Below are 25766 nucleotides of genomic sequence, written 5' to 3' on the forward strand. Positions count from 1 at the left end.
GCAAAGTCTATTTTCACAGGGTTTTAATGGCTTTAATTCCCCGTGTTGGGTTTGGGGGCAAAGATACAGCTGATAATGTTTTAGGGAGGGAAGGAAAAACCCCACATGGCAAAACTCAAACCTGTTCATGTTTCAGTGGCAAGAATTGTCAAGAATTTGGGGATTGAGGGAAGTCCCCCAAGCCCCATGGATTTTCCATGGAGCTCTGATTTTGCAGAAGGGCACAAAACCAACAGGGCTCTGCACAAATCAGAGTGCAGGCGAGGGAGAGAATCAATTTGTTAGCAGGGAAATTGGCTTTTTGTGACACAGGGACAAAGCTGTGGTTTAAAATGAGAATATAAAAGCAGTGAGAGGTTTTTTTGGGGAAAGTTGAGCAATGCACAGGAGGGCAGGGACAGATCCCTCTGGTTGGATCTGCCTGCAGGACACTCCAAAAATCTCTTTTCACTCCTCTGCTGAAAATTACGACCTCAAAAATTTGTGTTTTACCTCTGTTTTGTGCAAAATCAGGGTGCAGGGAAGGGATTCCTATTCCATGCCACAAGAACTCGATCCTGTGTCTCTCCACACCCTCCCCAGGACTTAAATTGCTTGAAACCATCAAGGGTGATGGCAGAAATCCTGATGAATTTTCCAGAATTCTGAAGTAAAACATTCCAATCAATGATGTCAAATGCTTCACTGAGATCTGCAAGTCTCTTGCTCACCATCTAATAAGGGATTAACTGCTCAGGGAAAATGGAAATGGAAACCCAGCAGGAGAAAATTAAAAATGCTGGGCCAATATTCAGATTTGGTAGGAAATGGGGGAAATTTGGGGGTGGCAGGGGATGTGTTTGGTCTTATAACAGTTTCCTTTGTCCAGCTGATGTTAATATGGTTCCTGATTCAGGAGAGGAATTGCAAATTGGGTGTGAGATCCTGCCACCTGAACAGGATTAAATTCATAATTAAAATGAAGTGCATGGAAAAGGCTTCATGGAGCAGGGGCTGAGGACAGGGCAGGCTGGAGAAGCTTTGTTAGGAAAAGAATTTGTATTAAAGGGATAAAAGAAGGAGAGAAGAATTTATCAGCTTCTTTAAGAACCTCTGGAAAAGGTTTTCCAGGAGGGGAATGTTTGGGTCAGCCTCAGCAGGCTGGAGGAGTGAAAGTTCACTGGTGTTGTCAGAGCTGGTGTTTGGGGTTTTGATGGAATCATGCCTTTTAATTTTTGTAGATTTTGAGGGGTTTGTGCTGCTTTTTAAGTGTCCAACCCCACAGCAGTGTGGTCAGTGAGGTCTAAGTAAGACCAAGAAGGGTTGAGTCAAAATTAGCAAGAGAATGGAAGGCCAAGGATTGTTGGGATCACTGAGCTGGGTGAGATTGTCCCTGCAGGACCACTGGCAGCAGGTTTTGATGGAATCCTGCCATTTAATTTAGGATGATTTGTAGGTTTTGAGGGTTTTGTGCTGCTTTTCAAGTGTCTAACCCCACACCAGTGTGGTCAGAGAGGTCTAAGACCAAGCAGAGTTGAGTCAAAATTAGCAGCAGAGTGGAAGGCTGGGTTGGGATTGTTTGTTGGGATCACTGAGCTGGGTGAGATTGACCCTGCAGCAGTGAATAAACCTGGTCAGGCTCTGGCAGGAGCAGAGGATGCAGGGCTGGAAGTCACAGCCAGGCTGGAGACTGAGCCCTGTGCCAGGAGCTGGGATGGGAGGAGGATGCTCTTGGAAGCATCCATGGGGAAAATGCAGCCTTGATCGTAATGAGCTGCAACGGCTTAATTCCAGCAGTCAGGAGGTGACAGTAATTAAAAGTGAAATCTCAGCTGCAACAGTGAGCACGAGGGAGGAAAATAACTGATTGTTAACGAGCCCAAAGCCATGGAAACCGCTGTGCATGAGTGAGAAATGGGGGCTGTGAGGTCTGGTGGACAAAGAAACCTGGACAAAGCAGCCAAAGCCAAGGTGAGCAGGAGAGGGGATGAGCTCTGACACTCTGGACATGCCCTCAGCAGGGCTGCTCCAGGTTGTGGAGAGGGATGGACGATCCCTGTGGGGTCTGAAAGGCAGGATTTGGCTGCTGGACAAGCACATCTAGCAATTTCTCATGGGTCTGCCTGTCAAAGAAGTGGTCAGAGAAGGCTGCCCATGATGGCTGAAGAGGCACAGCCGAGTTCCCTTCTGTGGGAGCAGCCATCAGATCTCAGGAGAAATTCCCCATGACAATTCCTGCTTCTCTCAGGAGCAATGCCCCCTGGAAATTCCTCCTTCTCTCAGGAGCATTCCCCCTGGCCAGCAGACTGATCAGAGCCACCAAAACGCTAAAATACCTCCCTTGATTAGGAAAGGAAAGCTGCAGAAACTGAGATAGAAAGGACTGGGAAGCAACAAGGACAAGCAGAGATAGAGAGACGACAGTGATGGATGAAATGAACCCACACAAAGGGCACCCCAGGTGACCCCAAGTCACTATAGGACATGAAATAAATAAATAAACACACTATATTCATTCCCTCGCCCAGTGATTGCTTATTTAAAGATCAGAGCATAACAAAACCTTCAACTTCAAAAGCTTGGAAGTGTTTTCAGGGGACAAAAAAGCACAAAAAATAAATAAACACGCTAATTTATAGTGTGATAATATAGCACAAAAATAGCACGACATGGACACGCAGCTCTCTCAAGGTAAAAAGAGAATTTTAAATTTCTGACTCCAACATTTGGAGATTTCTAAAAGTGACAGTGCCACCTCTCCAATGACACTGGACAAACCTAAAGTCCATCAAATTTCTCCTCCCTCCATAAAAGATAGAAGTAATTTACATAAAGTTATTACAAAAAGTAATAGTATATATATGATACATATATATTTACAAAAGTTGTTACATAAAAGATATAAGTTATTTACAATGAGTTATATACTAACATGCACGAGAAAGTTCATTACAAGAATTTAAACAACAGAAGGCTTGGAAAAACTTAATAAAACCAGAGTGACAACCCCAGGCTGTGCACGGAACACTCTCCAGCTCTGAGGAGCAGCAGGATGGGGGATTTTTGTGCTCCAATCTGATTTTTCCCTGTGTTTCCCCCGCAGCTGTCCTCGGCGCTGCTGTTCGACGCCGTGTACGCGGTGGTGACGGTGTAGGAGCAGCAGGATGGGGGATTTTTGTATTTTTGTGCTCCAATCTGACTTTTCCTTTTTTTTTCCACCACAGCTGTCCTCAGCACTGCTGTTCGACGCCGTGTACGCGGTGGTGACGGCGGTGCAGGAGCTGAACCGCAGCCAGGAGATCGGCGTCAAGCCGCTGTCGTGCGGCTCCGCACAGATCTGGCAGCACGGCACCAGCCTCATGAACTACCTGAGAATGGTGAGAGGGGGCTGAGGGCTGCTCCTGGCTGCCACAGGGCTCTTTGGAGGCACTGGAAAGTGAGATCTGAGCGTTTGGGTTGTCACCTGTGACCGTGTTCACAGGGGTGCCAGGATGAGGGAAGAGACGAGGATCTGACTCCATGTTTCAGAAGGCTTGATTTATTATTTTATGATATATATTATATTAAAACTATACTAAAAGAATAGAAGAAAGGATTTAATCAGAAAGCTAGCTAGGAACAGCAAAAGAAAAAATGAACAAAGGCTTGTGGGTCAGACTCTCTGTCTGAGCCAGCTGGGCTGTGATTGGCCATTAATTAGAAACAACCCCATGAGACCAATCACAGATGCACCTGTTGCATTCCACAGCAGCAGATAGTCATGTTTACATTTTGTTCCTGAGGCTTCTCAACTTCTCAGGAGAAAAAGTCCTAAGGAAAGGATTTTCCATAAAAGATGTCTGCGACAGTCACCGGCCTTGGAACAACATGAAACTCTCCCTTTTTCAGGCTTTGCTGCAGAAAAGCTGGAATTCAATTGTTTGGTTTTGTTTTAAAGTATGAATGTTTCTAAGTGATTTGAGCTCTGACTTGAGCTGATACCAGATCATGCAGTACAATTGCTCAGAGCTCAAGGGCAAGATGTAAGTTCCCCTATGGGTTTGGGCTCCTTTGAACCCAAAATTGTCATTTCTGGAACGAAACAAGCCTAAATCTGGCATGAGGACACTCTGAAATCCCAGCCTTCTGAAATAGTTGGACTTTGTGGCTCCTCAGAGCTGAGGTGACCGTGCAGCAGGAGCAGGTTTCTGAGTCTGGGTGTAAATGAGACAAGGAAATTTTATAAAGATGCCTGCAGTGGGGTGGGGCAGCCTCGCTGGGCGCTGTAACTGAGTCTCTCTTGGACAGGTAGAATTGGAAGGTCTCACCGGCCACATCGAATTCAACAGCAAAGGCCAACGCTCCAACTACGCCCTGAAAATCCTGCAGCACACCCGGGGTGGCTTCAGGCAGGTGAGAGCAGCCTGGGAGGGCTGGGAGGTGTCCTGGGCTCAGGGGGCACCAAAAGGAGCTCTGGACCCCTGTGGGATTTTCTGGGGTCCCCCATGGCAGGAAGGAATGAATCTGACTCCATGTTCTTAGAAAGCTAATTTCTTATTTTATTATATTATATATTATATTAATATGATATTATACTATACTATATTATACTATTTTATATATCATACTATACTATATTATACTATATTATATTATACTATACTATATTACATTACATTGCATTATATTATATTATACTAAAACTATACTAAAGAATACAGAAAGGAAACAGACAGAAGGCTAAAAGATAATAATGAATCTTGTGATTCTCTCCAGAGTCCAACACAGCTGGACAGTGATTGGTCATTAAGTAAAAACAATTCACATGAAATTAATCAAATAATGACCAGCTGGTAAACAAAGTTCAATCACATTCCAAAGCAGCAAAACACAGGAGAAGCAATCAGATAATTATTGTTTTCATGTCCAAACCACATTCCAAAGCAGCAAGACACAGGAGAAGCAAATCAGATAATTATTGTTTTCATTTTTTCTGAGGCTTCTCAGCTTCCCAGGAGAAGAAACCCTAGTGAAGGGATTTTTTCAGAAAGTGTGACAGTGACAGACCCACCTTTTTTTGCACCATGAGGTCCTTGGGGTCTCAGCTGAGCTCTGGCAAACTCAACGTGTTGGATTTTATCAGGAATGTGCCTCAGGACGGTTTGGATTTGTGTGAATCCATCAGGGAATGGAGGGGGTGATGGCAGAGCCAATCTCTGCCCTGTCCAGGTGCTAATTCAGGGCAGGGAGTCTGGACCAGGTGCAAGCTCACACTCCTTTAGTTCTTAAGGTTGTAGCTGTGTTTGCTTAAATTTATTTGGATGGGGGGAAAATGGGAGAATTTTCTGTGAAATAGGGGAAAAATATTGTGAATAGTCTCTGGCTTGTCTTAGGTGCTAATTCAGGGCAGGGAGTCTGGGCCAAGTGCAAGCTCACACTCACACTCCTTTAATTCTTAAGCTTGTGGCTTAAAATTATTTGGATGGGGGAAAATTGGAGGATTTTCTATGAAATAGGGAAAGAAATGGGTACTGTGAATCTTTTCAAACTGTTTCTGTGAGGGAAAGCCAATGGGGCAAACCCATGTGAGGAGCTCCCCATCATCTCCCCTCCGTGAGGGGAAGTTCAAGCTCATTTCACTCCTGGTTTCTGGCTCCTCTCTAACAGGTTTGCTCAGCTCACACTCATTTACTTTTTGTGCTCGTAGGTTCTTCACAGCTTTCCTCTGCCCACAGAACACCGAGCAGATTTCATTAGAATCATTAATTTGAGTGGTATTTCCTCACCTCACACTTCCTGCCCGAGCCATATTTTCTGGTTTGAGCTGAAGTTGAGGGTATCAGACTGATGAGATTACACGACACAAATCCAAGGAATTTGCTGGTAAATCCAAACCTTATTCAGGAAGAAAAAAAATTAGGAAATAAAAAAAGGGGTTTCATCTGTCTTGTTTCCCTGCTGACAGCTCCACTGCTGCCCTTTTCTCAGAGATTGCCACTTCTAGATGCTGGCAGAGAACAAAAGCTATTGTAGCTATTGTACCCTACCCTCACCAGCAGAGCATTTTGGCACCAGGAACCCTGGCCTGGCCTGGCAGCAGTGAATTTCAGCCTTGGCAAGGATGTTAGCTGCCAGTTCTTACCTGTCAAGTGACAGCTTGGCTTTGATGCTGCCTTTCTCTGAGCGAGCAGGGGGGATGGCGATGGCATTTTCCCCACAGAGATCTCTCACAGCATCAATGCCCTTTTAATCCTCTCCCAAAGCCATCACCCTCTGAACAGAAGTGACAGATCCAAGCCCATCTGCATTAACAAGAGCACAAATTCAGCTGGATTCAGGAGGGAAAGGCTGCAAAGCTCCCTGTGACAGCTTTGGTTTGGATGTGTTGGAGTGTGGCACGTTGAACTCACAGGTCCTTTTGGGGCAGAGCTTCTCCCAGAGCTCCGTGGGGAGCTGTGACTGCAGCCTGATCTGCCCTGAGAGTGAAATCTCATCTCCTCCCCACAAACCTGCTGTGACGGGAGAAAACCTTTGCTGACCTGTTGTAACAGCTCGGTGAAAAAGGAGCTTTGTGTGTGTGACATGGCCAGGAAAGCTGCTCCGGGATCAAGATTTCCAAATTCCTATCAGGCTGCAGGGATGGAACACTTCCAGCCACAGGGAGAAAGTGCTGGAAGGACAGGGCAGACCCTGTAATAATATATTTTATACTATACTATATAATATTTTATTATTCTTGAATGCTAAACTAAAAATATACTCAAGAATAGAGGTGTCCTGGGCTCAGGGAGATGCTCTGGGGACAAAAAGGGCCTCTGGACCCCTGTGGTATTTTCTGGGGTCCCCTCCTCCTTGGGGGAGGCTGCAAGCCCTGCCCTGTCACAAACCCATCAGGAAAGAGCTGATTTTCATAAAACTCTTGCTTTTCTGCCTTTTCTCCTTTTCTCGGGGAGCTTTTCTGATCCACAGCAGTAGCCAGAGGTGGTTCAGGGTCCCTCTCAGCCTAAAGGAGTTTGTTGAGATGTGTTTAATTGTGAAGAGCCTCCCTACCTGCCTCCCCTCCATGCTCCTGCAAAGAGAAGCCAAAGGCAGCTCTGCTGTGCCATAAATGGTTATTTTCTTGTTGCCAGCCTGGCTTCTTTTAATGAAAGTGACTAAATAAATCATTAGAAATATTTTAATTAAAGGAACATGGTAAAGAACAGGCATTCACATCCTGGAGACAATCTTGCTCCCCAGGGTTGTATTAACTGATTTGTTTGAAACACTTCTGTTCCCTGCTTAGTTTTAACCAAGCTCATTTTAGCTCTGCCCATTCCTCTCTTCCTCTCCTTCCCTCTTTCCCTCTCCTCCTCTCTCTCCTTCCACCCAGTGAAGCCACAGGGACTTCCAGCTCATCAGCTTTGATGGAGAATTCACCAAATTTTGAGGCTGATCCAGCCAGGAAGCAAATTAAGAGACACTTAGATTCTCCAACTCGCTGCTGCTTTTGGGCAAGGAGAGGCAGGGCTTTTTGACATCCAATTTTTAATTCGTTTATGTAACGCACCAAACGCTTCTTTTCCTGATTTAGCTTAACCAGAGGAATTTTTTCCACAGCCATATGAGAGCTGCTCTGTCTGCTCACAGGATGCTCGATAAAGCACAGGCTCATTAATGTGCTGGTGATCTATAGATCTGACAAGGGCTGCCTTTGGTAAATGTCATCTTTTTATTTTTTATATATATATTTTTCCCCCCTTTCTTTGCCCCTCTAAAAAACACTGCAGAGTTGCAGCAGAGTGATTTGCTGTAAATCACGAGCTGAGGTTTGAGAACTTCATGGAGGGAAGGGAGTGAGGAGTGGCTGTGATTTAGGGATGGGGAAGGGGAATCTGCAGACCCTGACCCCATCCTAAGTGAGGCTGCTCAGTCTCCATTTAACCACAGGCCCTGCTGGTGCCCTGAGACAGAGCAGTGCAAGGGCTGGGGCTGTTAATTGGGATGTTGATGAGATACAGATGAGTTCCCCGCCAATAGCTCTGGGACCCTTCTCAGTCCCTGCCACATCAAACCTTTTTAATTTGGCAGCAGCTAATCAGCCTTGGTGGGGCTGGTTCCTCTTTAGCTGCTGCCCCAGGAACAGCCCAGGGACAGGTTCTGGATGGTTTCTGCCCCCAGGGACAGGTTCTGGGTGGTTTCTACCCCAGGGACAGTGGTTTCTGGATGGTTTCTGCCCCCAGGGACAGGTTCTGGATGGTTTCTGCCCCCAGGGACAGGTTCTGGATGGTTTCTGCCCCCAGGGACAGGTTCTGGGTGGTTTTTGCCCCCAGAAACAGCCCAGAAACAGGTTCTGGAATTCAACTGTTTGGTTTTTTTTAAAGTAGGAATGTTTCTAAGTGATTTGAGCTCTGGATGGTTTCTGCCCCCAGGAGCAGCCCAGGGACAGGTTCTGGATGGTTTCTGCCCCCAGGGACAGGTTCTGGATGGTTTCTGCCCCCAGGAGCAGCCCAGGGACAGGTTCTGGATGGTTTCTGCCCCCAGGAGCAGGTTCTGGATGGTTTCTGCTCCCAGGGACAGGTTCTGGATGGTTTCTGCCCCCAGGACCTGACAAACCCAATATGTGCCACTGCAGCCCTGCCTGGGCTGTGCCAGGTGCCAATCATGGTGTCCAGAGGGGACATTTGGGGAGGAAGGGACATCTGGTGGATGCTGGTGGGGTAAGGTGTGTATATCTCATAGTTCTTTGGTTTAATAGTTGACGCTTTCAGTGCTGATTTCAGTGCAGGAGCTTTTGCCTGGCATCAGCGGTGTCACTCGTTAATCCAACCCCGTGGCAGTGTCCTCAGAGGGATTTCCTTCTTTTGTTTGTGTGATTCCCTTTTTCCTCTCCGCAGATTTCCTCTCCTTGGGGCACCTTGGTTGCACTCCCCCCTGTTCCTGGAGACACTGAGGGAGGATTTGGTGGCTGCAAGCTCTAGAACACCACTCGTAATCAGAGCCCACCGGGTCCCTGTTGCTGCTCCAAGATCTTGATTCAGGGCTGGCTCTGCCTTAATTTGAAGCTGGGAGTGGGGATGGTAAATACCTCTGAAGCTCGTGGAGAAGTCTTGCTTCGTGCCTGCAGAAAAACAAGCAGATTTCATTAAAATCACTGCTTTGAGAGGTATTTCATCACCTCACACCACGAGGAGCCTCAAAGCCTCTGCTCACAGGGTGGAAGGAGTGAGCCAGGGATGCTCCACCTGGGGATTTTCTACAGGGATGAGAAATCTTCCTGTGCCACCAACCCAAATAACACCTTTGGAGCAGCTAAACTGGGGCCCTCAGCTGCCTGTGGGGATGGAGCAGTGGCACTTCCCTGCTCCTCCCAGGCTGAGGCTTTCTGGGCTGTTTCACACCCTGAATTTCACAGTTTGTGTTTGCCTTGAGATACCTGTGGGTGTTTGGGGCAGGGCTGGGTCTCTTTGGGGTGCTCAGAGGTGCAGAGGTGATGCCCTGGGGGTCTCACATCCCTGAGGACATGGAGGGGGCTTTCTCCACCTAATCCCTCTCACAAAACCCCTCTCTCAAAGATGCTGATCTCCACCTGGTTGTGCTGCCCTCATTGCTCTGCTAGGACAGGGATCCCTCCAGCTCCTGTGATCATTAGGAACCCCTCCCCTGCTCTGCCAGCCTGTTTATTTCTGGCTGCTTTGTATGTATTTATTTTTGTGCCAACGCCATCGTTTCAGCTTCAAAAAGCTGTTCTACCTCTTTGCTACAGACCTCCTCCACCTGCAGTATTTATAAATCACCAATCACATCCTCTGCTCAAGACCTAAAACCCCTGAGCCCTAAAGCCCCTCAAGTCCTTGTCCAGAGCCAGAACAACAGGATGTTGTTGTCCATCAGGAGGATTTGATTGTTTTCTAAAAATCTTAGCAGATGGATATGTTTTCTATTTTCCGGAGGCTCTTTATATGTAGATAGAGATGATTAAAATCACCTTGACATCCATCTTGCAGGAGAGGGATGTGAGGGGCCCTGACACCCCCTGGCACTGCAGGAACAGCAGCAGGAGGAGCTTTGTGAGCCCCTGAAGGGCACAGGGGTGAGCTGGGGCCAGCCAGCATGGGGGAAAATGCCCCAAAATGTGAGATTTGTGGCCCTGGTGCCTTTAAAAGCAAGGTCAAAGCCACAGCTCTGTCAGGAGAAGAGGCAATTAGTCTCAGCACATGCCAGCAGGGGAGGGACAAATTGGAGAACAGCGAGGGCTGTTAAAATTAAAGTTAATCTGTCACTAATCTGTGGCTGAGAAATCCGGGAGGGAAGAAGGATGAGGCAATGTTTGTGAGGGATGGCTGGCTGCAGAGGGGCCGCTGCTCAGCAGTCAGAGCAGAGCTGGGGAATTGAGTAGGGATTCATCCTGCTTGGACTCAGAGCCTGTGCAGAGCACTGGAAGCTGTGCTCCAAGGGAAATGGGTGGGAAATCTCCCACTTTGGGGCTGTTGTTCCCATTCCTGTGCTAGGAATCGTCACAGTTCCAAGGTGTCTGCACAGGGCCAGGAGCTGGGCAATCAGAGCAGCAATCAGAGCAGAGGTGAATCTCAGAGCAGGATTCATTCTGCCTGGACTCAGAGCCTGTGCAGGACACTGGAAGCTGTGCTCCAAGGGAAATGGGTGGGAAATCTTCAAATTTGGGGCTGTTGTTCCCATGCCTGCACTAGGAAATGGTCACAGCTCCAAGGTGTCTGTACAGGGCCAGGAGCTGGGCAATCAGAGCAGCAATCAGAGCAGAGCTGGGGAATTCATCAGGGATTCATCCTGCCTGGACTCAGAGCCTGTGCAGGGCACTGGAAGCTGTGCTCCAAGGGAAATGGGTGGGAAATCTCCCAGTTTGGGGCTGTTGTTCCCAGCCCAGGAATGGTCACGGCCCCAAGAGTTCCAGGAGGGTTTGCACAAATCTCTCAGGCACAGGGAGGGATTGCTGGGGAGTCTGTGCAGGGCAATCAGAGCAGAGGTGAATCTCAGAGCAGGGATTCATCCTGCCTGAACTCAGAGCCTGTGCAGGACACTGGAAGCTGTGCTCCAAGAGAAATGGGTGGGAAATCTCCCAATTTGGGGCTGTTGTTCCCATTCCTGCACTAGGAAATGGTCACAGCTCCAAGGTGTCTGTACAGGGCCAGGAGCTGGGCAATCAGAGCAGCAATCAGAGCAGAGCTGGGGAATTCAGCAGGGATTCATCCTGCCTGGACTCAGAGCCTGTGCAGGGCACTGGAAGCTGTGCTCCAAGAGAAATGGGTGGGAAATCTCCCACTTTGGGGCTGTTGTTCCTGCACTAGGAATGGTCACAGACAGAGCTGCCAGAGCTCCAGGAAGGTTTGGACAATGCTCTCAGGCACAGGAGGGATTGCTGGGGTAAGGCTTGATTTATTATTTTATGATATATTATATTAAAACTATACTAAAAGAATAGAAGAAAGGATTTCATCAGAAAGCTGGCTAAGAATAGAATAGAAAGGAATGATAACAAAGGTTTGTGGCTCAGCTCTCTGTCTGAGCCAGCTCACTTTGATTTGCCATTAATTAGAAACAACCACGAGATCAATCCCAGATGCACCTGTTGCATTCCACAGCAGCAGATAACCATTGTTTACATTTTGTTCCTGAGGCCTTTCAGCTTCTCAGGAGGAAAAATCCTAAGGAAATGATTTTCCATAAAAGATGTCTGCGACAGGGGTTCAGAGGGAGCTGCCCTCCTCAGCCCCCTCTGTGTCCATGAGGAAAAGCAGAAGCTCCTTTAAGGACAATAAGAGAGCAGGAGTTTAATTTGCACGTTCTGAACGAGCTGCTGGAGGTGCTGATGTCCCTGCCCAGAGCTCTGAGGGAAGGAGATTAGGCTCTTGAAGTTAAAATTAGGTTTTGTGGAATATTCCTCCCCTCCCCTGGCTGAAGGCAGCTGTGTCACAGCTGAGTCACGATGTCCTCCTGAGCCTGGGGCACTGGTTCTGCCATCCACGCTGGGAATTTGGGTTTGCTGCAGCCACACCGATGCTTGGGTGGGTAAATTTGGGAGGGATAACCATGAATGAAAGGATTTGGGTGTGATGAGCCGGAGTGAAAGGATCCCATCCACGCTGGGAATTTGGGTTTGCTGCAGCCTCACCGATGCTTGGGTGGGTAAATTTGGGTGTGATGAGCCTGAATGAAAGGATTTGGAAGTGCTTGATTGTGGTACAGGAGTCGTGGAGCAGCACCAGTGAGAAAGTGGCTTTGTCCCACCCAGGAGGGCTCCCAGCACCACATTGGGACAAGCTCACAAATTGGGGATTTCTGGCTAAAATGGACCCATTTGGTGGCATTTGGGGACAATACACAAGGCTGCCAGCTCCCAGCTCTGCAGGGAGGACACGAGGGAAGGCAGCTCAAGGCCAGGGTGGTGGCCCTGTGTGCACAGAGGGTTAATCTGTCTGCTGACCCATTCTGGGGTTGTGAAGCTAATGGAGCATCCCTAACCAGGCCAGCTGCAGGGCTGTTGTCACTCAGCAGAGCCATATGGGCAGTGCCTCGCCCTATAAATCCCCTTATTGTGCTGTTTGTCTCTGCAGATTGGCCACTGGCACGTCTCTGAAGGGCTCAGCATGGACAACAGGATCTTCTCCTCCAACATCTCCGACAGCCTCTTCAACACCACCCTGATTGTCACCACCATCCTGGTAAGGGAGGGGGGCACCTGCAGTCCCCCCATGGGCCCAGCCCTCAGGTGTGACTGTTCACAGGGGTCTGGGGGTGAGGGGAGAGATGAGGATCTGACTCCATGTTTCAGAAGGCTTGATTTATTATTTTATGACATATATTATATTAAAACTATATGTACCCCAAACTAAGGTTTGGGGTCAAACCAGCCATTTTCTAAGGTTTCTCCCAACCCCACCCTTCCCGTGAGCTCTGCCCTCCCTGCTCGGTGCTGGCGGGACGCCTCGGCTAAGATGGGAATGACAGCTGCCCAGTTTCACTGCAGGAAAACCCTTACTTAATGCTGAAGTGGAACCACCAGGAGCTGGAAGGCAACGACCGCTACGAGGGTTTCTGCGTGGACATGCTGAAGGAGCTGGCCGAGATCCTGCGCTTCAACTACAAAATCCACCTGGTGGGCGACGGCGTCTACGGCGTCCCCGAGGCCAACGGCACCTGGACAGGGATGGTTGGGGAGCTCATAGCCAGGGTGAGTGGATTAATTGTTCTGTTAAACTCTGCTCTGATGGGCTTTGGCGCTGTAAAGCCTTTGTGTTTCGTGGTGATGAGGATGGGTTGGGGTTTTCCTGTGCTTCAACCACAAAATCCACCTGGTGGGGGACGGCATCTACGGCGTCCCCAAGGCCAATGGAACCTAGACAGGGATGGTTGGGGAGCTCATAGCCAGGGTGAGTGGATTTGCTGCTCTTTAAAACTCTGCTCTGATGAGCTTTGGTGCTACAAAGTCACCGTGTTTCGTGGTGATGAGGATGGGTTGGGTTTTTCCTGTGCTTCAACCATAAAATCCACTTGGTGGGGGACAGCATCTACGGCGTCCCCGAGGCCAACGGCACCTGGACAGGGATGGTTGGGGAGCTCATAGCCAGGGTGAGTGGATTAATTGTTCTTTAAAACTCTGCTCTGATGAGCTTTGGCCTTGTAAAGTCGCCGTGCTTTGTGGTGATGAGGATGGGTTGGGTTTTTCCTGTGCTTCAACCATAAAATCCACCTGGTGGGGGCAGCATTTATGGTGTCCCCAAGGCCAATGGAACCTGGACAGGGATGGTTGGGGAGCTCATAGCCAGGGTGAGTGGATTTGCTGCTCTTTAAAACTCTGCTCTGATGGGCTTTGGCACTGTAAAGCCTTTGTGTTTCGTGGTGATGACAATGGGTTGGGTTTTTGCTGTGCTTCAACCACAAAATCCACCTCGTGGGGGACAGCATTTATGGTGTCCCCAAGGCCAATGGAACCTGGACAGGATGACTGGGGAGCTCATAGCCAGGGTGAGTGGATTAATTGTTCTGTTAAACTCTGCTCTGATGGGCTTTGGCTCTGCAAAACTCCCTAAGGATCAATGGTTAAATACAACTTTGGTAAGACTGATATTATAAAAATGTGTAAAGTTTTAGTATTCACAACCTTGAAAGGAGGTTAAGAGTTGGAGATGAGGTAGCTAAATCCATAGAAAATATTTGCAGGCTAGAAAAAATTCTTAAATTGAGAGATGTAAATGTTTTCATGTGTTGACTTGTTTTTTTTTTGGTTTTTTTTTTTTGTAAGTGGCTTTAAACTTATCATTATCATCATAGATGGAAGATAAAGGGTATTGAGGATTTTAAAATCTAGTAAGGAAAGCCATAACAAGATTTATGGCTGCAAGAAGAAGCCAGATTTCAGATTAGCAATAGAGCACTTTTTTAAAACAAATGGGCCTGATTAATGGAAAAACCCAGCAAAGAAATTAATTCTCTGTCTGTCATCTTCAAATCAAGATAGGATGCTTTCCTGAAAGCTCTGCTTTTCCTAAATACAAGGCCAATTTTAGTCAAACAAGGACTGTTGGCTTTAGTACTCGGTGAAATTTTATGTCCTATAAATGGTGGTGATGAGAATGAGTTAGGGTTTTAGTCCATTTTTGGAGGCTTGGAGCAGAGCATTTGTGTGGCATTCACAACATGGATCCCTGGATTTCCACATCCCTGTTTTTTCTCCTGGGAAGTTGAGAAGCCTCAGGGAAAAATGAACACAATAATTGTGGTGGTGTTTGTGGGTCCCCAGGATGAGGGAAGAGATGAGAATCTTGACTCTGTGTTTCAGAAGGCTGATTTGTTATTCTATGATCTATATTATATTTAAAATGCTACACAAAAACTTATACTAAAAGAAAGACACCTAGATTTCCACATCCCTGTTTTTTTTCTCCTGGGAAGCTGAGAAGCCTCAGAGGAAAAAATAAATCCATCCCTGTTTTTTCTTCCCCTGGGAAGCTGAAAAGCCTCAGGGAAAAATGAAAGCAATAATTGTGGTGATGTTTGAAGGTCCACGGGATGAGGCAAGAAATGAGAATCTTGACTCCATCTGATTTATTATTTTATGATATATATATTATATTAAAAATGCTACACTAAAACTATACTAAAAAAAAGAGAAAGGAGACGTCAGAAGGCTGGCAAAAAATGAATAATAAAAACGTGTGACTGCTTAGAGCCTCGACACAGCTGGACCATGATTTTCCAGATCTTCCAAGTGATGCTCATTTTGCAGATCTTTCCTCCCTGGAAAATGAGCATCACTTCACTCTGTGGTTTATTGGGCACAGTGGAATTTGGCTGGGAGCTGGGGATTGAAGTTGAGGATGGAAGGATTGAAGCTGGAAGTTTGAGGGTTTTGGAGGTCTTTTCCATGGTTCTGTGGTTTTTAAGGGTCCAGGATCCCTAGAAATTCCCACTGGCACCTCCTGCTTCTTCCCCACACGATGCAGGGCGATGCTCATCCCACTTGAGGAGTTTCAGCTGAGCGTTTGAGGTCAGCTGGGACAGCTCTTTGTCTGGAAGAGGGAGGGATTTTGTGTTTTGTGAGGGTCACAGACAGGGCACTGAACAGCCTGGGGACTCCCCTGAGCTCCCCCTGTCTCTGGGGTCGCCCTTCCCTGAGCAGTCACTCAGTGCCAGCTGAGATCCCACCTCCATCTGCTCCTCTCCAAGAGCTTCTGTGAGGCTGTTTGCAAATGCTCCAGGCTATTGGCACCGTTTTTATCCAGTTTTGTGTCTCTGTGTGTGTGCACACACACAATTACACTCCTGCAACATTCCTTTGGGGAAAGGCAAGGAGCTGAGACATCAAAAGAAGGGAACAGCCATCAAACTTTTGGCCTCCTAACCCTGGCAGTGCCTCTTCATTAAATGGGACCTTCTGGAAGGTTGTTTTTCTCCAGTGATGAGTATTTTAGCTTCATCTTCACAAAAAAACCATTTGTTTCTTCTGCAGCTCAAGCAGGGTTTATTTAAGAAAGTTTTTTACTTCTTCTGCAGGGCAGAGCTGTCAGAGCCTGTGAGGCTGGATCACAAATTAGGGAAGAGAAACAGCTTTGTCTCTTGTTATCCCTATATCCCTGAGAGTTTTTATGATGGTTTCAGCAAGTTTTTGATCGATCCCAGGCACTGGGCAGAGCTGGGTGTGCTGGGTCTTGTGCTTATTCAGGGCTGCCTATGATGTTGTTTTTTGAGGACATTTCACTGCCCAAAGGGGCTTCTGTCCATCCTTGACCGTCAGTCCCCAAGGGGGTTTATCCTTGTTCACCCCAATCCCATGGGATCCAGCAGATCCTGTGTTGGGTGCACATTATTCCTCTTTCAGTGAATTTATATATTTTATATATATATAAATATATTTTTATATTTAATTAATATAGATATTATATATTATATATTATATATTATATATTATATATTATATAAATATTTATATATTTCTATTCTATTTAATTATATATATATTTCTATTTTTACTCTGCCCCTTTAGGACAAAAGGGGATCAGCTGGGGCACAAACCTCTCACATAAGTCCCCAGTCCTTCCCAAAAAATGAAAGCTCTGCCTCTGTCCAGCACAGTGTCACTGTAGGAAAATAATTTCGCCTTGATCCTGATCAGCCATCAGAAAATAAGGTTTGACTCACACTCACTTAATGTGCAGGACCAAAAGGTCACAGAATTATCCAGCCTCCCCTGTAATCCCTCTGTGGCACGGAATCTCCTCAGAGCAGCTCTGGGCTATTGAGGGGAAAATGTTTCATTTTATTGCTTCTGAATTAACCAGTTATTGATTTATTCTTAAGCCCTGGGAATTCCATCACAGCTAATTGAGCACCCTGGTATGATTGAGCAGGATGCTGGACAAACATGAATCTGTTGTTGACTCAAATTCACCAGTACAAATCTTGTGAGCAGGTCAATAAAACAGGTTGGGAGGTGAGGAAGAGAGGATGGGATGGCCTGGGAATCCTGCACAGTTTGTGATCTGTGACCGTGTTCACAGGGGTTTGTTGTTGAGGGAAGAGATGAGGATCTGACTCCATGTTTCAGAAGGCTGATTTATTATTTTATGATGTATATTACATTAAAACTATACTAAAAGAATAGAGGAAAGGATTTCATCAGAAGGCTGGCTAAGAATAGAAAAAGAAAGAATGATAACAAAGGTTTGTGTCTCGGCTCTCTGTCCGAGCCAGCTGGGCTGTGATTGGCCATTAATTAGAAACAACCACATGAGACCAATCCCAGATGCACCTGTTGCATTCCACAGCAGCAGATAACCATTGTTTGCATTTTGTTCCTGAGGCCTCCCAGCTTCTCAGGAGGAAAAACCCTAAGGAAAGGATTTTCCATAAAAGATAATCTGCGACAGTGATCAGCTCACAAAGCAGGTTGGGAGGTGAGGAAGAGGGGACTGGGATGGCTTGGGAATCCTGCACAGTTTGTGATCAGCTCCTGGAGGTTTGGCCTGGGAGAAATCACCTGGAAGGGCTCAGAATCACAGAATGGTGGTTTAGTTTCAACCCCCTTTACTCCTTCTATTACCCCAGGTTGCTCCAAGCCTTATCCAGCTTTGGACATTCCCGGGGATGGGGCAACCTCAGCTCCTCTGGGAATTCCATCCCAGCCTCTCATCAAGAATTCCTTCCCAAAATCTCTTTCAGTTCAAAGCCTCTCCCCCCTGCCCTGTCACTCCAGTTCCTGATGAGCAGTTCCCCAAGCCCATCCTGCAGTGAGAGATGTCACAAATGCAGAAAATCCTGGGCTGATTTGTCCCTCTGAGCAGGCAGGGCAGGGAGATTGAGCCCCCAGCTCATTCCTGGAGTGAGCAGGGCACTAAAGCCACTCTGCCTGTCAGCCTTGCTGGCTCTGGCACAGACAAACAAACAAGGGAGAACAGCAAATCTTCTCATCTCCTCCTTTCTGGCATCAGAGACTTAAAGGGCATTTGGGCTGGAAGAATTACATCCTGCTCCTGGCTGCTGCAGTGCAGCTCTGGCTCTGAGTCCCTGGTGCTGTCTGCTCTTCCCCTTCTCTCTCTCTCTCCAGCACATCCTTGAGCTGAAATGATTTCCCTGGCTGACACAAGGCAAGGGATGCATTTTCACAGCCTCAGCCTTGTCCCACCATGCCTGGCTCAGGGGTGATCAAAGCCCTTTTTAAAGTGAGGGACATGAAGTCCATCCTGCCCAGCCTCAGGAGCAGCAACACCAAGAAGAGGAAAGTCCTTAAAGCTTTGGGGTGCTGGTTCTCCTTGCTGGTGGCCAGGCACTGCTTTCCCTTCAGTCCCAGGATGAGGAAAGAGACAGGATCTGACTCCATGTTTCAGAAGGCTGATTTATTATTTTATGATATATATTAAAACTATACTAAAAGAATAGAAGAAAGGATTTCATCAGAAGGCCAGCTAAGAATAGAATAGCAAAGAATGATAACAAAGGCTTGTGGCTCAGAGAGTCTGAGCCAGCTCTCTGTGATTGGCCATTAATTAGAAACAACCACATGAGACCAATCATAGATGCACCTGTTGCATTCCACAGCAGCAGATAACCATTGTTTACATTTTGTTCCTGAGGCCTCCCAGCTTCTCAGGAGGAAAAATCCTAAGGAAAGGGATTTTTCAGAAAATGTCATGGCTACAGCAGCCCTGAGCTCCCAGAGCTGTCCTGGGGTTTGACACATCCCCATCCCCAAGCTTCAGTCTCTGCAGTGTCCCCACAGCCTGGCACAGGGTTGGGGTCTCTGTGGGGCCTCATCTGGGCTCTGTTCCCAGCTGCTTCCTGCCATCCCAGGCCGTGGGAGGCTTCTCTGGGCTCTCTTGGGGCTGGGGCTGACGTCAGGGCCCGTTCATCCCCGTCAGCTCCGAGCTGAGCCCTGGCAGAGCCGCAGGGAGGGGGCGGCTGGACTGGCAGTCCCTGCAATTTGCTCCTGGAGGATGCTTCATTGTTGTTCCTCCTCAGGAGCCCGGCTCAGCCCCCGTGTTTGGTGTCCTCTGCAGAGCCCTGATGCAGGCAGAGCCCACGGGGATGCCAGGTAGGGCGGTGCTGGGGCAGCTTTTGTCTGGCGCGCCAGCCCACCTGGGTTTGCTCTCAGCCAGCGAGGCTCTGGCCTTGCTTGGGCGTGTGTTGTTGAGAGAAGTGCTGTTGCTTTTTGTCTCCACTCCCAAAAAGCTCTGGGTCTTTTTCTAAGCCTATTTCATGCCAACATTTATAGCTGCAAGTGTGCTGGCAGGATGAAAACCAGCCCTTCTTCCCCCCCACCCATCCTTTCCCTCCTGTGTTTTCCTCTCCTTGTCGGGATCTCTCGCTGCTCACAGTGACTCTGAGAAAAGTTCCAAAGTCTCTTTTCCCAGCTCAGGATTTGAAGAAGGAGTCAGGGCTCTTAATTTCTCAGTCTCAAGGTTGTTTATTGTATCTTATCTTTAAAAAATTTTCTCCTGCCCTGCCAAGGTCAGCTCAGCAAGACAGTCCAGGCACTCTGCCTGCCCCAGGGTGGTGTTATGTCTTTATACTAAACACTACGTGTACAATATTTACAATTCCTTCCCAATACCTATCACCTGTGTTAGACAATGAGCTTCTACTCTAAACCAATCCAAAAGTGCCACCATCACAGCAGAAGATGGAGGCCAAGAAGGAGAAGAAAGGGAAAGGCTGGACATGCCCAGTTCCTCCATCTTGCCATACCAAAAACCCTAAAATCTACTTTTCCACCCCGTGATAACTTCACTATTATTCTACTTAAGCTGTTGTAGCTTGCTGGTCTTCATCTAAGGTTGGTAATTTGCTCCATGGGTCATAATCAAACCCACAGGGGCATTTTGGGCTCTGTGCCAGGGTCTCTGAGCCCCCTGGCAGGGTCTGGGCTGCTCGGGACAGACAGAGGGATGTTCTGGGTTCTGACATCTCCCCAGAGCCCAGACCTGGGCAGAGTGCAGAGACACAAAGAAAATTCCATTTCCCATAAAACCCCAGCACCTGCCTGCGCTCAGGTGGGGAGGCCGGAGGGAACTCAGCTTTGCAGAGCTCCTCTGTAGCTCCACCGAGCTCAGTGAATCACAAGAAGTTTTGTCAGGGAGCAGAGCTGAAAGCATGAAATGGATGAAATTCAGGCAGAGAATTCTTTGCATGCCATTCCCAGATCAAAGTTTGCTGCTATCAGAGATCAGCTCTTAACTTGCATGACTGAGCCTGCAGAGAGAAGAGAGAGGGGAATGATGAGGAGCTGGAGCTCTGCTGCAGAAAGCTCTGCCCCTCTGGAAAGTGAGCAGGGAATGAGCAGAGGGAATAACTCTGATGGAATGGCAGAACGCCCTGGAGATGAGAGAGGGGAGTCTGAGTGCTGAGGAAGGCTGTGCTGTGTCTCTGCTCTGAGGACAGAGGAAGAGGATGGATTTGCACTGGATTTTGTGTAGGGAAGAGCAGTTCAGGTTGCTGATGAGAACCCAGCAACACCAAGGTGTTGTTTCTCCCCAGAGAATGCTCAGGACCCCAAACCTGGGGATGCTGCTGCTCCTTCAACAGCACCTTTGTATTTACCCCTGGATAGGAATGAAAATTTCCTGCAAGCTTTGGCATGAACCCCTTTTGCCATGGCATTTTTACCTTCTGCTTCAGTCTGTGGCTTTGTGGGTGGGATTTGGTTTAATTTGGAGAACTGGGAGGAGAATTCCATGTCAGACTGAGCTGTGCCTTCAGCAGGGGCTTTGCTGGGAGGGCAATGGCACCTACAAGCCTTTAAGTAGAGACAGGAGGGGTTTAGGAAATGGGTAAATGGAACCTACAAACCTTTTAGGTGGTTTAGGAAATGGAAAAATCTTACCTACAAACCTTTTAAGTGGAGACAGGAGGCGTTTAGGAAGTGGGACAATGGCATCTACAAACCTTTTAGGTGGTTTAGGAAATGGACAATGGCACCTACAACCCTTTAAGTAGAGAAGAGGGGTTTAGGAAATGGAACAATGGCACCTACAAACCTTTTGAGTGGTTTGGGAAATGTGACAATGACACTTAGAAACCTTTGAATTGGTTTAGGAAATAGGACAATGGCACCTACAAACCCTTTAAGTGGTTTAGGAAATGGGACAATGGCACCTACAAACCTTTTAAGTGGAGACAAGAGGGGTTTAGGAGGCTTTAGGCTTTCCTCATGGAGAAAATCCTCCACATGCCACGTTCCAGAGATGAACTGATCCCGTTTCAGTGATCTGCTGGTGTTTACACACGGCTCAACTGCTCACACACCACGCTGGGATTATTGGTGCCTTTTAAACAGCCTGTGGGTAAATGTCTGCCTGTGCAGAAATTCTGCTCAGCTCCTAATTCAGTGCGGCCTGAACGTCTCAGGAATCTGTATGAACTGCTTGGAAACAATCCCAAAATCTCCACTGAGCATGTCCAGGCAGCCCTGCATGGCCTGGGAGGTGTCACCTTCTGTGTGACCCCTTCTTGGGCTTGTGAGTCACATTCCCTTTCTTTTCCCTCTCCTTGTTCCCTTCTTTTTTCCCTCTCCTGGTTCCTTTCCTTTCCCTCTCCTGATTCCCTTTCTTTCCCCTCTCCTGGTTCCTTTCCCTCTCCTGGTTCTTTTCCTTTTCCTTTTCCTTTTCCTTTTCCTTTTCCTTTTCCTTTTCCTTTTCCTTTTCCTTTTCCTTTTCCTTTTCCTTTTCCTTTTCCTTTTCCTTTTCCTTTTCCTTTTCCTTTTCCTTTTCCTTTTCCTTTTCCTTTTCCTGGCTCCTTTCTTGGTTCCTTTTCCTTTCCGTTCCTTTCCTTGTTCCCTTTCCTTTTCCCTTTCCTTGTTCCCTTTCCTTTTCCCTTTCCCTTTCCCTTTCCCTTTCCCTTTCCCTTTCCCTTTCCCTTTCCCTTTCCCTTTCCCTTTCCCTTTCCCTTTCCCTTTCCCTTTCCCTTTCCCTTTCCCTGTTCCTTTTCCCTTTCCTTTCCCTTTTCCCTTTCCCTTTCCCTTTCCCTTTCCCTTTCCCTTTCCCTTTCCCTTTCCCTTTCCCTTTCCCTTTCCCTTTCCCTTTCCCTTTCCCTTTCCCTTTCCCTTTCCCTTTCCCTTTCCCTTCTTTTCCCTCTCCAGCTTTTCCCCCTTGCAGCCTTTCCCAGCCCCTCCATCAGGCCCACGGTGCCTTGGCATCTGCACAGACCTTTTGAAATTTAGGGACAAAAAGTGCAAAGAGCTTTTTCTTTCTCCCCCATCATCTCTTTTTTCCACATGCATAATCATCTTCCTGCAAAGCAGAGAAACAAATGGATAAGGGAGTGGAGGTTTCATTTTTACGGAAAGCAATTACAGACATTAAAAGAGCTAAAGTAATAAAAATAATATTTAAAATTCAAATCCCTTATCTATATTACAAGGGTATTAACATGAGAAGAAGTTATTTTTAATTTTTTTCTCCTCCCTAATCTCATTTGCTTTGCAGGTCAATCTGCAAACTTTCATGCCAGCCCTCTGAATTTTATTTTATTTCTTTTTTAATTTGGAGACTGATCTGCAGTTCTGGAGGTCTGGGTTTGGCAGGTTTGTGAACTCCATGGCTCAGGGGTGAGGATCCTGCTTTGTCCCCTTCCTGCTTGCACCAGAAGGGACAGCTGTGTCCAACAGGGAAGGGGGAGGTTGTACTTTCTATGGATTAATACCATATTTATTGGTTTTCTATGGATTAATATAATATTTATTGGTTTTCTATGAATTAATATAATATTTATTGGTTTATGGCTCCAGGTTTTAATGCATTGAATGAATAAAAATTGCAATTGGGCTGTGAGCACTTGGGGGAAGGAGCTGCTCCAGCCTGGAAGGGAAGGAAAAATAGGGAAAGGGAAGTTGAAATGGGGAAAGGGAATGAGAAATAGAGAAAAGGAAGGAAAATGGAGAAAGGAAAGGTGAAGTGGGGAAAGGAAGGGAAAAATGGGGAAAGGAAAGGAAGATGGAGAAAGGGAAGGAAAAATGGAGGAAAGGGAAGGGCAAAATGGAGAAACGAAAGGTAAAGGAAGGGAAAATTGGGGAAAGGAAAGGAAAAATTTAAAAGGGAAGTAAAAATGGGGAAAGGGAAGGAAAATAAAGAAAGGGAAGGAAAAGGGGGAAAGGGAGGGAAAAATGGGGAAGGGGAAGGAGAAATGGGGAAAAGGAGGGGAAAATGGAGAAAAGAAGGGAAAAATGGGGAAAGGGAGGGAAAAATGGGGAAAGGGAAGGAAAAATTGAGGAAATGAAGGAGAAATTGTGGAAGGAAGGGAAAAATGGGGAAAGGGAGGGAAAAATGGGGAAAGGGAGGGGAAAATGGGGAAAGGAAGGGAAAAATGGAGGAAAGGGAAGGCAGAATGGAGAAAGGAAAGATAAAGTGGGGAAAGGGAGGGGAAAATGGAGAAAAGGGAGGGGAAAATGAAGAAAAGGAAGGCAGAATGGGGAGCATGCTCCAGACCACAGGGCGGGCTAAACTTTGGGGTGAGTTTGAGCAGGGCTGTGTGGAACCCAGCCAGGCAGGTGTGGGGACATCCTGCTGTCCCATAGAGGTGGGACAACCCCCCTGCAGGCCTGGGGGGGCTGTGTTGGCCCCAGGTTTGCTCTTTCCCAGCATTCTGACCCTCTCCCTGTGTCCCTCCTGCCCAGAAAGCCGACCTGGCCGTGGCGGGGCTGACGATCACGGCGGAGCGCGAGAAGGTGATCGATTTCTCCAAGCCCTTCATGACTCTGGGAATCAGCATTCTCTACAGGGTTCACATGGTAAGAGCCTGATTTCTGAGCCATTTATGTCCCTCCGTTATTCGCCTGCTTAGGGGGGAGGATAATGAACGACTCATAAAAAATATTTGGGTTTCTTATTTAAACGCAAATGTGCTCGACCTTTATTTCCTGCTTTTCTCTGTCTCTGCTGCGTGTCAGGATTGGTGAATTCCGTTCCTATTCAACCCTCAGCCCTTTGGCTTCTCTCCCCACTCCTCCCAGGGCACATGATGGGGTTTTTTGGCATGGTGGGGGGTTCAGGATGGTTTTAGAGTGGTTTTAATTGGATTTAAGTGGATTTAAGTGGCTTTAAGGCAACTGGGTGAGGTGTAATGAGGGCAGGTTTGGCTGGAGAGGTGAAGAAGTGTGGCTGGAATTGCAGAAACTTGGCTTGGAATCACCTTCCAGTTGGGTTTAGTGGTAAAACTGGCTGGGATAAAAACTGTGGGTGCTCCTTGATGGTGTTGGGGCCGTTCCTGGTCTCAGCTTGGCTCTCTTGTTGCCTTCTCCCACCTGAGAAAAGGGAAAAATGGGGAAAGGGAGGTAAAATAGAAAAAAGAAGGGAAAAATCAGGAAAGGGAAGGAGAAATGAGGAAAGGGAGGGGAAAATGGGGAAAGGGAAGGAAAAATTGAGGAAATGAAGGAGAAATTGTGGAAGGAAGGGAAAAATGGGGAAAGGGAGGGAGAAATGGGGAAAGGGAAGGAGAAATGGAGAAAGGGAGGGCAAAACGGGGAAAACACTTCTGGTTTTCCTTTAAGGATGTGGTTTGCAGAGCAGCCCCTCAGCCTTCTCCTCCCCACCCCAAAATCCACCTCTGCAATGTCAAAAATTGCAGCTGACGTGTGCTAATCACTGCTGGGATGAGATGGAGCCTAATAAATAACCACAAATGAGCCTCTTCCTCGCTGAGGAGCTCTCTGCACACCCCGGGCTCCTTCAAATGTGATGACATTTTGTTTTCATTTCCATGCAGCTCCAGTGGCAAGTGATTTCTCAGCCCTTTCTCCTCCCCACGCCGCCAACCCAGCCACCACAGAGCCTGTGCCTCTTATCACACATAACCAAATATGGCAGCTTTAACCAGGGCCGTCATTTTTCTCAATTTCGCTGCTTGTGATACAATCAAGGCTGGATTTCTGACACAGCAGCTCTAACAGGCTTCCTGAGAGAGAAAAAGCCTTGGTTGGTTTTATTTGCTGCCCATTCTGCCCATCCCAGGGGGATGTGGGGGGTGGATGGGGAGCTCTGAGCAGGCCCTGGGTTTGGCAGGGGCTGGAATCACTGCCCGGGGTTGTTTCTGCAGGGAGGGATAAATCAGAATTTACCCATCTTTGCTCACATCCTGCCTCTGTGGCAGGGAATGAGGGACTGGAGGTGATTCTGGCTGCTCAGCCCTGAAAGTTCTTTGCCTTCAAAATGAGGAAATGGAGGCTGGGAGAGTGCACAGCCAAGTGAGCTGGGGCTTAAAGTGGTTTGACCTGATTGCTGCAGAGGACACAAGATGGGGAGGATGGATGGAAAAACTCCTTCATTCCAGCCAGAGGAGCCTTGAGAGAGGCTGAGCCCCCTCCTGAGAGCTCTGCCAGCACAGATCCCTCCCCACCAGAGCAGGGTGGGGGGCAATGTGCAAATGGAGCAAAATGCATTCCTGCTGCCCCCAGGAATGCATTTGGTCATTATGAGCCATGTGGGGGCTCCAAATGAGGCTCAGGATTCACAGCAGCCTGTGCAGGGATTTTACTGAGCCCAGGGGGAAAGGAGGGATCTGGCTGTGCCCCTGGGGCAGGAAAAGGAGGGATCTGGATGTGCCCCCGGAGCAGTGAGAGGGAAAGCAAAAATGTCGGTCTGGGGAGGCAGAAATGTTGATGTGTGCTTGGTCCAGCTGCAGGGCACCAAAGCAGGGCACATCCCAGGATATCCTGGTTCAGTGCCTCTGGAGCAGGTGTGGATATCCTGGGATGGAGCAGCTGTGAATATCCTGGGATGGAGCAGCTGTGAATATCCTGGAATGGAGGAGGTGTAGATATCCTGGGATGTGCCCTGGAGCAGGTGTGGATATCCTGGGATGGAGCTGGT

General features: G+C 47.7%; 1 protein-coding gene across 1 annotated transcript in view; it reads left to right on the forward strand.

The window, feature by feature from the left end:
- The window catches only part of GRIK4 (glutamate ionotropic receptor kainate type subunit 4), a 214984-nt gene that overhangs the window by 170052 nt on the left and 19166 nt on the right, over nt 1-25766 (forward strand). Inside the window, exons 9-13 of the mRNA XM_064732276.1 lie at nt 3204-3356; nt 4267-4371; nt 12528-12635; nt 12941-13144; nt 23576-23689. Of these exons, the coding sequence (XP_064588346.1) occupies nt 3204-3356; nt 4267-4371; nt 12528-12635; nt 12941-13144; nt 23576-23689 (684 nt within the window). The remainder of the gene's footprint in view (nt 1-3203; nt 3357-4266; nt 4372-12527; nt 12636-12940; nt 13145-23575; nt 23690-25766) is intronic.

The sequence above is a fragment of the Zonotrichia leucophrys genome, chromosome 24, assembly GCF_028769735.1.
Source record: "Zonotrichia leucophrys gambelii isolate GWCS_2022_RI chromosome 24, RI_Zleu_2.0, whole genome shotgun sequence".
Lineage (NCBI taxonomy): Eukaryota > Metazoa > Chordata > Aves > Passeriformes > Passerellidae > Zonotrichia > Zonotrichia leucophrys.